The 15,122-nt window shown below is 36.3% G+C and overlaps 1 protein-coding gene across 1 annotated transcript; it reads left to right on the forward strand.

Annotated features, from left to right (window-relative positions):
* The first annotated feature begins 6,551 nt into the window (after positions 1-6,551).
* Positions 6,552-15,042, forward strand: LOC100892376 (methyltransferase-like protein 27). The gene is made up of 5 exons (XM_030990880.1): positions 6,552-6,755; positions 7,832-7,954; positions 11,781-11,916; positions 13,628-13,720; positions 14,686-15,042. The coding sequence occupies exons 1-5, from the start codon at positions 6,633-6,635 to the stop codon at positions 14,871-14,873; spliced, it is 663 nt and encodes a 220-aa protein (XP_030846740.1). The 5' UTR covers positions 6,552-6,632; the 3' UTR covers positions 14,874-15,042.
* The last annotated feature ends 80 nt before the right edge of the window (positions 15,043-15,122 follow it).

Consider the following 15,122-nt stretch of genomic DNA (forward strand, 5'->3'; position numbering starts at 1 on the left):
TCAAAAACTAAATGAGTACTTTGTCAAAAAAACATTCCTTCTGCAAATAATTGTGTTAACGAGGCTTTAGTAACACCGGCACACCATTCTTTTCAGTTTAGACAAGTGGATTCAAACGCTGTTTTAAAGGTATTAAATAGCCTATCGTTGAAAAAGGCAATAGGGTGTAAGCTGATTAGAATGGCCACCCCGTACATTGTGCAGCCTCTGACGTCTATAATTAACTCGTCTTTGCACACAGGAATTGTACCTAATACGTGGAAAAAAGCCCGAATTGTTGCGATTCACAAAGGAGAGTCTAAGGAATTGTGTAACTATAGACCTATTTCGATTTTACCCATACTATCAAAAGTTTTAGAGAGAATGGTCTTCAATCAAATCTATGACTACTTAAACGCCAATACATTGTTGAGCATTTACCAGTCAGGATTTCGACCCAATCACTCTACAGCTACTGCTCTACTAAATGTAACAGATGACTGGTTAAAGATGAAGTTGAGTTCTGGTCATGCGATAGCATTGTGAAAGAAACGGTGTGTAACCGACCAGAAAAGGTTGATCATCTAGCATGTAAGAATTTGTGTGTATTGCAAGGTTCTGGAATCATCAAAATGATAAGAAATGTGACCAAGTCTTGGTAAAGTTACAAACACTTGCACAGAAAGATGTATATGGGACTACACGAACACATGGCGTAAAAAGCCGGCCCCCGATTTTTACGATGTTACATGCATATTTAGAAGATGAAGGCATTTGAAGAGCCATGCTTTTCAGGGAACATGTCTTAACTGATGTTCTTCCACACTTGCATAATAAGAATGAGTAATGCTCACTAATTATTTTTCACCTCTTCCCAGAACTCAACCTTCTCTTTAACAAGCATAAATGAAGGTCAAATTGTATGTGCGGTAATGCTAGATCTAAAAAAGGCTTTTGATACCGTTGACTATTATTTATTTATTTATTTATTTATTTATTTCACATCTTTAAAAAGGGTAGCCCGATCAGCATGAGCTGGTTTTCATCAGGGCCCTTTACAACATACATGGTTCAATAATAATGTCAATCAAAACAACAATAAATGCACATTATAATATGAGAGATAATTCGGACATGCAATAAAAAGGCGATACAGTACATTTCATAGTATACGAAGTTCAAATTAAGATAAGGTATGCTATAGATATTTATAAAATTGTTGCGAATATTTCAATGTTAAAAAAAGTTTACCGTCACCATTGAGTAATTATAAAATGTATACAATTAAATACTTTCCCAGTTTATAATTAAAACTATTGTAAACAAACAACAACAAAAACCCACAATTAAAATATATATATATATACATGTAGTTGACATTTGTACGCAATAACACATAGTATTAGGTTAAAGTTAAAACAAAGTATGGTATAAATATCAAAACAAATTATTGCAATATATTTCAATGTTAAAAAAGTTTGCCGTCACCATTACGTTATACCATATATACTATTAATACTTTCCCATTTAATAATTTAAACTATTAATTATAAAAACAAATAGTTGACATATTATGCACATAAATATAATAACATGCATATGTTAGTATCATAGTCAATTCATAACATGGTATTGCTTAAGTACATGAAATACAATTTCAAAGATTCCTTGATTGAGGTTTAAAAAAAACAACAAAAAAAACATCAATGATAATGTTGTTTAGCATATTGATAAAATAAGTAAGCAAGATTCATTATTGGCGTGTGCTAATTAAAATAAAATGTTAAAGGAGATTGCAACATTCATATTGCACGGCAATGAACAAGAGCGTTCCAGACTCAGTGTGATAAATTGCTTTTGAATACGTTCAGATTGGGGGAGAACCTGGTTTCTATGGGTAAATTATTCCAGAGTGTTATTGCAGAGTTTACAAAGGAGCGCTTAAAAAATTCTGTATTGCACCTATTGGATTCCAGCTTAAGTTGGTGGGAATTACGTGTCATGCGTTGTGCTACATCATCATGTAAAATAAATTTGTTTGCCAATAAGGCAGGTGCAAGATGGTGAACACATTTAAATGCCATAATCCCCATTGCTCTTGAATACAATGCCTCAAGTGTTGACCAATTAAGTTGTAATAAAACCTCGTGTGAAGGAGTTGACCACGAACATCCAGATATAATATATGCTGCTCGTTTATGTAATTTATTTATAGTTTCATAATTATGCAGGGATCTATTTGTCCACACAGTGCAGCAGTACATAGCATGAGGTAGAATATAGCCCCAGTATATCATACTCAGATAATGTTTATTGAACGTGCCTTTGAGTCTTCTTAGAATACCTAATTTCTGTTTCATTTGTAAAGCTACTTTTTCGACATGCTTCGAAAATAAGAGATTGCTGTCTACTATAACACCGAGGCATTTGTACTGTGTCACACATTCAATCGGTGTTGTCTTTATACGCACATTTAAATTATTTTCGTTTAGCGTCTGTAACTTTTGCTTCGACCCAATAACCATTACCTTTGTTTTAGTAGTATTCAATAGAAGTTTATTTTTTTGCGTCCACGAATACACTTCATCTAAAGCAAGATTTAGTTTCGTTTGGATCTCAGATAATGTTTTGCCTTGTACCGACATGGTCGCGTCATCTGCAAATAAAAACATGGCCGCACTATGAATACTAGTGGGCAAGTCATTAATAAATATCAAGAATAACAATGGCGCTAAGACAGAACCTTGGGGTACACCGTAATTAATTGTTCTCGTTGATGACTTTTTACCTTTAATAGACACAAACTGGCTCCTGCCTCCTAGATAGGACCGAAACCATTTTATGGCTCTATCCGTGCAACCAACGTTTTTTAACTTCATTAATAGAGTTGAGTGATTCACTGCATCGAATGCCTTCCTCATATCAATATACGCAACACCGTTTAAGTTGCCTTTGTCCACGTTTTGGGCCCATACATCTACCATACAAAGCAGGGCAGTTTCGCATGAATGGTTGGGGCGGAAGCCAAACTGCCTTTCTGTTAATATCTTATTTACTTTTAAATATTCTTGAAATTCCGTGTTCACAGCTTTTTCCAGTATTTTGGATGGTATGGACAATAACGAAACTGGTCTATAATTTTCAACGCTGAGTTTACTTCCAGCTTTATAAATAGGTTGGACTCGTGCGATCTTCCATTCATCAAAAAAAATTCCCTGATCCAAAGATGAATTAAGTATATAAGTAAGGCTTTGTATTACATTTTGAGAATTGCATGCAAATTTTAGTAATTTTATTGAAACATCGTCTGGGCCGGTGGCTTTTTTAATTGGGATACGTTCGATTTCCTTCATAACAAATTCATCTGTTGTAACTGGGAGATCAAACGAATTGACTGGAGGAACGGTATCAACAGTATCGCTGTGCACAGATGGTTCACTAGCTCTATCAATGGTGGAGTTGTTAACATCATTTTCAAAGTTAAGAGGATTAAACATAGTATCAACTGCGTCCACAAAGTAATTGTTAAAGTGATTGGCTATCTTCTCGGCATCAATTACTTCTTCACCATCTACTTCCAGTTTAAGGTTACTCTCTTTTTTAGATGATGATATGAGTTTCAAAGTTTTCCACATGGCGTTAGGAGTTCCGCCGTTCTCATGGAGTAGAGCATTTATATAATCATTTGTTACTATTGAGAAAATTATGTATGTACGGGTTGGATGAACCATCACATGGTTTTCGAACTATTTACATGATCGAGTACAATCTACATCTGTTAACGATATAATGTCAGATTTTTTGCCAATTGAATGTGGAATTCCCCAAGGATCCATTTTAGGACCCCTGCTCTTCATATTACATGTTAATGATTTGCCACGTGGCCTCACCCACTGTAAAGTAAGCATGTATGCTGATGATACGTTAATATATTGTTCGGCAAATGATACTATAGAATTGAGTGAGAAGATAAATGAAGACCTAGAATATGTTATAAAGTGGTTGATACAAAACAAACTAAATTTGAATATAAAGAAAACTGAATACATTGTATTCGGTACGAAACAACGTCTGGATAAAGTTAAAGATAATGATTTAAACATTACTATAGACAATACTGTGTTAACTCGAGTTAGTAAGTGTAGACACCTTGGGGTAATTTTAGATGAAAGGTTATCATGGCAAGAACATATTAATACTATTCATAAAAAAGCAAGTAACGGATTATATATGCTGAAATCTATAAGAAATATAGTCAATTAATATGAAATGAAATTGGTTAATAATTCACTAGTATTGTCTCACTTAAATTATTGTGATGTATATGGGGTGGATGTGGAAGTACACAGAAAAACAAATTACACAAAATTCAGAATAGAGCAGCACGAATAATTAATAGGTCCTCTTGGTATTCCTCATCAGATGAAAATTTAACAAGACTAAATTGGAATACACTTGACAATAATAGAACAAAGAATGTAGCAATTATGATGTATAAGATTGTCTCAAAACAAGCTCCTGAGTATTTAGTAGAAAGGTTTATATTTGCTGACCATACATACAACACACGTTCAAGTCTGTATAATGTGAAAACAATAAGACAAAAGACTGAGACTATGAAAAGATCTTTTAAATATAGAGGGGCCTTAACATGGAATAACTTGCCACATGATGTACAAGGTGCTAAATCGTTAAATATTTTTAAGGCAAAGCTGACGTAATACGAAATAAGTGTGTGGGAGGGGCTAACTTATTAGCTTAAGAGAGCTTTGTTGTTGTTTGTTTTTAAGGTTTTATAGTTGCATACATATCTTCATACTTTCAACCTATTCATCATTCTTATTTATGTTATATTACTCCTACGCATTATGTTTTAAATGTCTAATCGTGTGCAATATGATCTTTACAATACGATATCAGTTTTTGTCTCTTTAAAAACAAAAACAATTTAACTGATCCATATTCATAATGCTCTTAAATATTTATTATCATTCCATACTTCATTTTACTTCTACTTAATATGGAATACGCATTCGTCTTAATTTCATAATTATTACACATTCTACATTATGTGTGTTTTCTTTTGTTTATTGTTTTAAAGTTTGATTATTTAATATTTAACATGAATACATAATATGTTCTTAACTTATTTATAATCTTGTAAAACTTCTTTTTGTTTTTATTTTATATATATGCAAACAGATTATGATGATCATAACTTATTTCAATTGTTTATCTTTTGGGTCTACCAATATAGTTCTAATTAAGTAAAGTGTTTTCAGCTTATTTCCTATATATTGTCATGTTATGGTTGTGAATTTGTCAGTGTTATATTACTTTTGTAAAACTCTGCTGCCAGGCTTGTAACACGCACGCGTTCTTGTGAACACATCACCCCAGTACTTCGCGAATTGCATTGGTTGCCGGTGACATACCGCATTATGTACAAAATCTTAGTTTTAACTTATAAATGCATTCATGAATCGGCACCGATTTATCTGCAAGAATTAATCGAGGAATACAAACCCTCACGCAATTTACGGTCTTCTTCACAATTAAACCTCGTATCTACTTCTGTGTCAACTCTCTCTTATGGTAATCGCTCCTTTCGCAAAGCTTCTGCTGAACTTTGGAACAGATTACCTTTAAATGTAAAAAACTGTCAAACCGTTAACCTATTCAAAACTAGTCTCAAGACACATTTATTCAAAATTGCGTTCGATGATTAATTAACTCTGTTCACTTTGATGTGCATTCCATATGTATTGTAATTTGTATGTCTATTTGCATTTTTAGTTTTGTATAAGATGTAATTGTATATCATTCTATTTTGTTTGTTATAGCGCTTAGAGACTTCGGTGGTAAGCGCTTTATAAGTAACGTTTTTATTATTATTATTATTATTGTTTATATGTCATGATTATGTTGTTTTTTTATCGACACGGCCCTGATTGAAACCAGTCTGCGAACTGTTTCGGGCTTTTACCGTGTATAAATAAAATAAACTCAAACTCAAACTCAATTCTTTAAAAAGACGTCGAAATTAATTGTATTGAATAGAAGGTTATACAGGGTGAATTGTGAGGAACCTATTAAAAAGCTTAGCTTGTAGATTATAGGTTCCCATAAATAAAACTAACATTTGATTGAAGTGGTTGTAATGGTGTAGGACGTAACAATAATAATAGGTGGGCAAGAAGGCCTTGACATAAGATGATATACAGCGTGAAACAAGCAAAAATAGCAAATAAAGCAAACAAATTAATTTGTTACCAAAGAAATGACTCGATAGTCACTATCGAGTTTCATCAACATTTGTCCACCGACAACTGTCAGCCCTGGAAAATAGACGCCCCCCCCCCTGATCGACCGTGACCCTTGCCCTTATCAAAAACATATACATACAATATCCACTCTGTTTGTGCTATATCGCATGCTAAACTACTAATTACCATGCCATTTCTGCCGGCTATGACGTCATAGCCGGCAGAAATGGCAATTACAGCGCAGGACGCGCGGAACGAGATTCTCTGCGAACTGACTTAGGGAGCATATAGTTTAGCAGCCCCAGACCAAGTCCATGCTCAGAACATGCCAGTCAGCAGCTGTTGTCCTCAAGCGCTTTATTGGAGAATTGGATATATCACAACACAATGTCAATGGCGACTGGTGAAGATGATTTACATTGGAAGAATTTGTATTCTGCAACCTCTGGGGATCTTGATCTAAAGCGCCTTGAGGAAGCCTACAAGGGATGGTCAGAGACATATGATGAGGTATATATTTTTCATTTATTATTCATCTCCGATAATATAGCATGCAAGAAATCTATGCTAACGGCTTGAAGAGCTAGATGTCATAGCATAACGCATATCTAACTCTTTAATTTTCAATTATTTGATTTGTATTCTTCTTTAATGGTTTCACAAGCCAGTTACATTTTACCTAGCGTAAAGGGTTCGGTAATAAAATGAAACATGATATTAGTATCACCTAGCTATAAAGAGTAAGTCAACCATGATATTAGGTTGGTTAGAATAGAAGCAGAAAAATAATAGAAACAGGTCAGTCCTAGTTTGAGCAAATTCTGATTGAAATAAGAAATATTATGAATTTTTGAAGTTGCGATTAATCAAACACAAATTGGCAACTCTGTGAATATCTTACGAGCTCCCCTCCGATTTGCTCTGTAATTAAAAGTCCATAAACTTTCATATTCTTCGTTAATAATGACAGAATAGATTTTTTTCACTCATGGGTTGTATAGAAATTATGTAGTGACATACTATTTATTCATTGTAAAATGTAATTTTAGCAAATTTCGTTTAAATTTAATTTCATATTATCACCTTATTATACCTACTTTTCTTTGGATTAACACTTCTCGTATGTCGTCATATCTCAAAATCATCATTCACCCATTGTGTAAACATGTACAGAGCTCTCTGAATATGATATACAAGTACTATGTAAGCATTTATATCAGCAATGTTATATGTTTTGATTGTTGTTTGGTTTGTTGTTTGGTTAGTTTGGTTTGTATTTTGCTTTTGTCGGTGAAAAGAATCTTATTAAAACTCCGATAATGTTATTCCCTTCCCGTTGTCCTGCTATTCTCACTAGCGCTGGACCTAATATATAATGATGATGATGATGATGATGATGATGATGAAAATAATGAAAATAACAACACCAGTAACAATAGACATTAAAGCAGAACATATATAGAACACGTACTAACGTTAATACTAATACTACTATTAATAATGATAATGATGATACTACTACTACTACTACTACTACTACTACTAATGATAATACAAATAATGATAAAACCGTCTTTTCGTTTCAGGATCAGGTCAAAATGAAATTTAACGGCCCTCATCAAGCAGCACAAAAACTGTCCAGCTTGATGGCAGATAAAAGCAAGAAGATCCTAGACGTGGCTTGTGGAACTGGAGGGGTCGGCAAAGAGGTAAATAATACAACCCATCTTAAAGCCCCGCTGCACTTCTTATAGCTACTTGCGCCCTCTATACAGCCAACAATGCCTAAGCGGTACCCGTTGATCCCCATTCAATTCAATTATTTTTATTCATCCAAATTCACAAGAATACATGGGAATTTTTTTTGGTCACACATTGTACAAACACGTAATATATATCGAAAATAATATCGTTAGTGACTTTCGTTTGTCTCGCAATGTATGGTCAGCAAGGGATCAAAAGATCATATATATATATATAATAATAAACTATATCGTTGTGTTTATAATCAAAGAAGAACCATCAAAATAAAAGATAGACAAGATAGAAATATTCTTATATTCTAGTATTACACATTGAAAGTGATGAGAAGAATAGAACATCAGTGTGAAGGAAGGAAGGAAAACCACGCCAAGCCGATACTTGGGCCCACATGCCCTGTTCATTATGTTAATTGAGAGTTGATTTGATGAGACAACCATCTGCCAGTGACTTGCAGGAAGGGATAATCCATCCATGCCAAATTAGTGCAGGGAGGCTTTAAAGAGAAGGTTGAGGTCTGTCTAAAAAGATGTAAAGTAATATGTGAACTTTCTCGTTTTTTTTATGTCATTTTGGAAGAATAGGCCAATTATTGAACAAACATCACTGCAATGGATTGCTCTCCCATATTCAAAATTTGACAACAATCATCTGAAATGCTTGGATATTGTGAAAGAAACGTTGTAGAATTGATCAGAAAAGTTTGATCATCTAGCATATTGGTACGTAGTATTGGTGTATACTGCAAGGTTCTGAAATCATCAAAATGATAAGAGATTTCTGCCCAGTCTTGGTAAAGTTACAAGCACTGTACACATAGAGATGAATATGGGACTACGCGACACGTGCGCGATATCTATCCGGTCCAGATAGATATAATAATTTACCAAATATATCAATTAGTAGGCGGATTCCCGGAAAAATGTGTTTCATCACGAATTATTCAAACATATTCTTTCACATGATTGGTAATACGAGCTTTCATTTCTTTTCTTTTTTGAGAGGGGGGCGTTTCAAAAACTGGTCTATACCTTAAACTTAAAGATAAACTTGAGTTCTGGTTTAAAAAAAGAAAGAAATGAATTCTCACACAATCAAACGAAACTTACACTGAATGTTCAAGATTACAAATAAATGTCATTTGCACAAAAAAATTGGTAGAAAATGTATACTGGCTGAGTAATGAGCACAGAAAGATAAGGAAATCAAGATACTGTAAGTAGGCCCGACACCATTTGTGACATCTTTCTGTGTACAGTGCTTGTTACTTTACCAAGACTGGGCCAAATTTATTATGATTTTGATGACTCCCCTTGCAGTACACACCAATATTTACATGCTACATGATCAACTTTTTTTCGGATCCATTCCACACCTTTTCATTCACGATGCAATCGCATGACCAGAACTCAACTTTATTTTTAATCGTATCAAGTTGGTACGAACAGGAAGAAGGTCCGAGTAAGAGGGTGTGAGCAACTAGTAATGGTGTAATTGAAACAGGGGCGTAAATCCCGGGGGGGGGGGAGGGCTGCATCCCCCCTGGTTTGAAGTAGGGGGGATGACCTGTACAATCACCCCCCTGATATTACCAAAAAAAAAAGAGAGGAAAAAGAAGGAAGAAGAAGAAGAAGAAAAAAAATGTGATTTTGTTCAGTTGCAGCATAATGCATGAGAAATGAGTTATTTTGTTTATGTATAGCCTACACGTATACAGTATGTCACGATAAGGAAACGTCAAGGCTTCCGCGCTTCGCGCGAGAGGGGGAAACTGAGTTCAGATGAATAGGGCTTATTAAGAGTCAAAAACGGTGCAACGAATCGTCTTCTTTCTATAATAATTAAATCAAACGTCTAAGCTTTTCGCGCTTCGCGCGGGAAGGGGAAACTGAATTCAAACGAGAATTAAGAGTCGAAAACAGTACACTCAATCGTCTGCTTTCTCTAATAGTTTAAGGAAACGTTAAGGCTACCGCGCTTCGCGCGAGAGGGGGGGGGGGGGAACTGAATTCAGATAAATAGGGCTTATTAAGAGTCGAAAACGGTGCAACGAATCGTCTCCTTTCTATAATAATTAAATCAAACGTCTAAGCTTTTCACGCTTCGCGCGGGAAGGGGAAACTGAATTCAGACGAGAATTAAGAGTCGAAAACAGTACACTCAATCGTCTGCTTTCTCTAATAGTTTAAGGAAACGTTAAGGCTTCCGCGCTTTGCGCGAGAGGGGGAAACTGAATGCAGATAAATAGTGCTTATAAAGAGTCGAAAACGGTGCAAAGAATCGTCTTCTTCCTATAATAATTAAATCAAACGTCTAAGCTTTTCGCGCTTCGCGCGGAAAGGGGAAACTGAATTCAGACGAGAATTAAGAGTCGAAAACAGTACACTCAATCGTCTGCTTTCTCTAATAGCTTAAGGAAACGTTAAGGCTTCCGCGCTTCGCGCGAGAGGGGGGAACTGAATTCAGATAAATAGGGCTTATTAAGAGTCGAGCACGGTTTAGCAAATCGTCTACTTTCTCTTATAATTTAATGAAACGCCAAAACTTCCGCGCGGGAGGGGGGGGGGAGGGGGGGAACTGAATTCAGAAAAGGATTTACAGTCGAGAACGGTACAGCAAATCGTCTCCTTTTTATAATAATTTAATGAAACGCCAAAGTTTTCGCGCTTCGCGCGGGAGGGGGGGGGGGGGGATTCATTCAGACAAGGGTTAACAGTAGAGAACGGTACAATAAATCTTTTACTAATAATTTAAGGAAACGTCTAAGCTTCCGCGCTTCGCGCGGTAGGCCTATCACCCACACACCCCTAATGAGCGAGCGTGTGTGTGTGTGTGTGTTGTGTGTTTGTGCGTGATTAACTTACGCCGACTAGCAAGCATCTGTCTGAACATGGCTAATGTCAGACATGCTGTAGCATCACCAGGGAGAGAAACACTATCACTATGAACATGACGGACAAAGAAAGAGGACAAAATATACAGTTCCTCATTCTACCCTCAACAATTGCTCTGGTAGACAAAGGAACATCCTTTACCGCTATTATGTAAAAATGTGTAGAACAGGTGTCACATGCATATTCACCTGTGAAAAATGAAATTCTTTTGTGAGCATGTGCTGAGCGGCGGAAAGTTACATAGCACTGTCTCTTGTTAGCTCACAGATGATGTCACAAGATGAATGAGATCTGTAGCATTTTTTAAGGGTGGAGCTTAGCAGGTCGGAGCAAATTATTAAAAGCAGTATTTAAATAAATATATGAAACATACTTAGATGTTTAAATAACAAAAATATGAGTTGAATGCAGCCCTGCACATTAACCGGAATCAACTTATATTTAGATTTCACCCAACCTTTTAAAGGTAAAGACCAGTATTGGAAACGCCCCAATTTCAAAAAATGAAATGGAAGCTCTCATTACCAATCATGTGAAAGAATATGTTTTGACTAATACATGATGATAAAAAATTTGCCGGGAAACCGCCTACTAATTCATATATTTGGTAATTTTTTTCTCTCATGGTCTGTGAGAGATATAGGGTAGTCCCATATACATCTTTCTGTGTATAGTGCTTGTAACTTTACGAAGAATGGGCCAAATTTCTTATCATTTTGATGATTCCAGAACCTTGCAGATGCTAGATGCTAGATGATCAACCTTTTCTGATCGATTCCACAACGTTTCTTTCACAATGCAATCGCATGACCATAACTGGTCTTTACCTTTAATGGTGTTACTAACTGTTTTTTCCATTACGATTCCCCTATTATATTAGCTTCATTCACAAGGCTATGTGAATATAGATGGTGTTGATCTGGTTCAGGACATGCTCACTCATGCGGAACAAACAGGAGTATATTCCCGACTCGAGGCTTGTGACGTCATAGGTCAAGGGATTTCTTGTCCGGATGGTGAGGCTAATCTGGAGGAAGCAATGACGTAGAGTAGATCATGATCAATTTATTCGTTGAAAAGGAACAGATGACTTAAGCCCCTTTCACACTGGATCTGCGTAGTGTGGAGTACCGAGTACGCCGAAATTAGGCTGCGTATTCATGAACAAAATGTTGCTTCGGCGTAGTACCTGCCGGTTATGCATAGGCTGGCGTACCATTGCGTATATGGTTACGTACCCTGTGCATATAGACCGCGTACCTAACGCGTATGCAATTGGCGTTGGCGTACCTACGCCTATCATTGAGTATAACAGACGTAGGGTTGCGTATGTTTACGTAGGCCTGGCGTAAAGGGTACGGAGGTTAGCTTAGGGTAGCGCACGGTTGCTAACTGTATGCGCAAATAGGATCTAGGACACCTTAATTAATTTATACGCTTTGACTGCTTTGTCACACTGGCGTAGGGAAGCTTACTATTGCGTAGGCATGGCGTACAGTAGCGTAGTGTTGCCTAGACTTGCCTACGAAATGCATACGTTTTGGGTCTAGTGTCTACGCCGAAAGTACGCGATCCATATCGCTACCCCTCTGCGTCCATCAGCGTATAGTTACGTAGGCCAGCGTAAGACAACGTACGCTCGGCGTAGTCGGTACGCAACACTACGCAACTAAACGTATGGCCCGGTACGAAAGGGGCTTTAGGATTGATTTAATTCGTAATGCGTCACCTGTTAGGAATGTCGGGGAATAACGTTTTCTATTGGCTGGTCAGTTCATCATCCAGATCCAACTTTGTCCGTCGACCGTTTATCCATTTTGTGGGCTTTAAGATGTGGTGATTAATTGGCAAAAAATCACTTGTTACTTTATAAAACAAATATTTCTCATACTGTTCTGGAAATTATATTTATCCTCAATTTCATCCATCCTCGGCGTCTTCAAAACAGTCCAAGCTTCCTTATTTATTGGCGAACTCGGTTCTGTATCGATTTCCAATAATTTAAAAGGTAAAACTTAAAGGGACTTGGTAACATTGTTCATATGAGAGAAAATGGTGCGAAGGTGATGACTTCACTGCTAGGCCTACAATTAAAGATAATCTGAAACTTTGAGTGAAAACAGACCATTATTAAAAATTGGTTCAAAACTGATCTGATCGATTCCTTAATTTTCCAAACTATATTATTACAATTTGGTGAATGTAAAGTGTTGAAAGATTTTTAAAAGTCTGTCTTAAATCCTTTTTCATAGAAAAACGGTAGGAAATATTCAAAAATGGTTTGGAGAATTTACTATTAGAGGGTGTCGCATAGTGACGCCTTCATAGAAAACCATAAATATCTTTGTGGTTTGAGAATTTGTTCAGGATGTTTTGTATGTTAGAGGTTTAGTACAGTAAACATTTCATGCACAAATTAAGCATTTCTTTTGTCTACCTACACCAATGTTACCGACTCACTTTAAACTCAAGTGGAAGTTTGTTTAGGGTGTTAAATTTTTTGAGAACAAGTTGAATGACACTAACATTTTTGAAATATTGATTTGAATATTTGATTAGATTATTTTACAATTTTTACCAATGAAGGCCATGAAATATGTTTAGGCCTTTATTAACAATCCATTCAGAACACGACAATACACTATGCATCGCATCTGAAATCCCAATTCCCTCTAATAACCAATCATGTTCTTGCTCATAATGTCCTCCTTCGTGGTTGTATTACAGGTACCTATGACGCTATCGTGTGTGTAGGGGCATTCAACCAGGGGAATATAACACAAGCAGTGTTTCCAGAACTGCTCCGGGTAGCAAAGAAAGGTAAACACGATTTCGGTCGGAGTAAAGGTCGTGTTAAGAGCTCGTCTACTTCAACCCAGCTTCCGCATCCAAAACCACGCGAAATCTAATTTTCATTTTCGATTGTAAATTAACAACCCTTGTGAAAGGTCACAGATACTCCGAGTGCCAAGTGAGAACATCCACACGGTTAACTTACGCTATCCTCTAGTCGCGTTAGCGCGTCACTCATGGGAAATCCAGGAGTAAATCAGTCGGCGTAAAGGTAGGCGTAGCTAACACGACTATCATTCAGACGATCACTACGCCGACCTTTACGCCGTCCTTTACGCCGACCTCACCATTATGTACGCCGACTAGCTCTAAACACGACGTTTACGCCGACCAAAAGATACATCGTGTTAACACAGCTATGTTTGATTAACCAAAACGGCATATTAATTTGTATGGATGGAAGTCATTTTGAATACATTAGTCTTTGCGTTGTCGGGCATGCCTCTGGCAAGCTTTTCAGTAGTAAAAAACTGCACAGTATAGGTAAAGTGCAACTGTAATGTTTTCCCTACCTATATCAACAACTAATGCATGCAATTCGCATTCTGACTATCGAAATAATACATGGTAGGTGAATGTAATAACTCGTTGCCAATTACTTGTTCAAGTAAGAATGCATTTTGAATCGAAATTGGCATTAATTTGGTATAAGGAGTAATTGAGTATTTGAAAGCTGAAATGTCTAGTTTAACCCGAATCTTTACGTTCAGGTATAATGTTGTAATATTTTATGCTTTTTTAATTGCACAGACAGGACCCCCTGGAAGATCAATATTCGTTGTTAAAAGGGCTATCCATTTTAAAGAAGACTTGAATAATTCCCCCCTTCTTTCTTTATATAATTCTTCATCTCTATCTCCATTCCTTTATTATTATTTTTTTCCTCATCCCTCTTCCATTTTATTGATATTTTGTTTCCTTTTCCCCATCAGGTTGTATCATTTTGATTGTTATGCGAGAGGCATTCGTCTACACCTGTCCCGACTTCAAGAATGGTCAACTCGACACGGACATTCTCATGCGTGCTCAGAACGGAATCTGGAAATATACCCTACGTGAAACAGTCCCTAAATTCATTGGGGATTTATCTGGTCTTCTTTATGCGATGGAAGTCCAGTAATATCTTCGTGTTCCACAGTTTATAGATGAGGCTACCCTGTATAAACAAGACATATTATTATTATTATTATTATTATTATTATTATTACTCATGTTGCATAAAGAGATGTCGATTGCAAATAGTATTCTATCAACAGGTTTCAATAAATGTGTATAGAATAATTTTGTCATGCGAATACTAGACTAGGTATCGTACCGATTTATCCCTATGCTAAAACCATGGATCTAGGTGGACTTAGGAATTCTAACC

This window comes from Strongylocentrotus purpuratus, unplaced genomic scaffold (assembly GCF_000002235.5).
Source record: "Strongylocentrotus purpuratus isolate Spur 01 unplaced genomic scaffold, Spur_5.0 spur5_scaffold_19, whole genome shotgun sequence".
NCBI lineage: Eukaryota > Metazoa > Echinodermata > Echinoidea > Camarodonta > Strongylocentrotidae > Strongylocentrotus > Strongylocentrotus purpuratus.

Excerpts from the sequence above, each read along its gene's own strand:
- LOC100892376 (XM_030990880.1), top strand. The coding sequence starts at position 6,633 with ATGTCAATGGCGACTGGTGAAGATGATTTACATTGGAAGAATTTGTAT. Across the intron at positions 11,917-13,627 it reads AGGGATTTCTTGTCCGGATG|GTACCTATGACGCTATCGTG; the intron begins GTGAGGCTAATC and ends GTTGTATTACAG. Across the intron at positions 13,721-14,685 it reads GCTCCGGGTAGCAAAGAAAG|GTTGTATCATTTTGATTGTT; the intron begins GTAAACACGATT and ends TTTCCCCATCAG.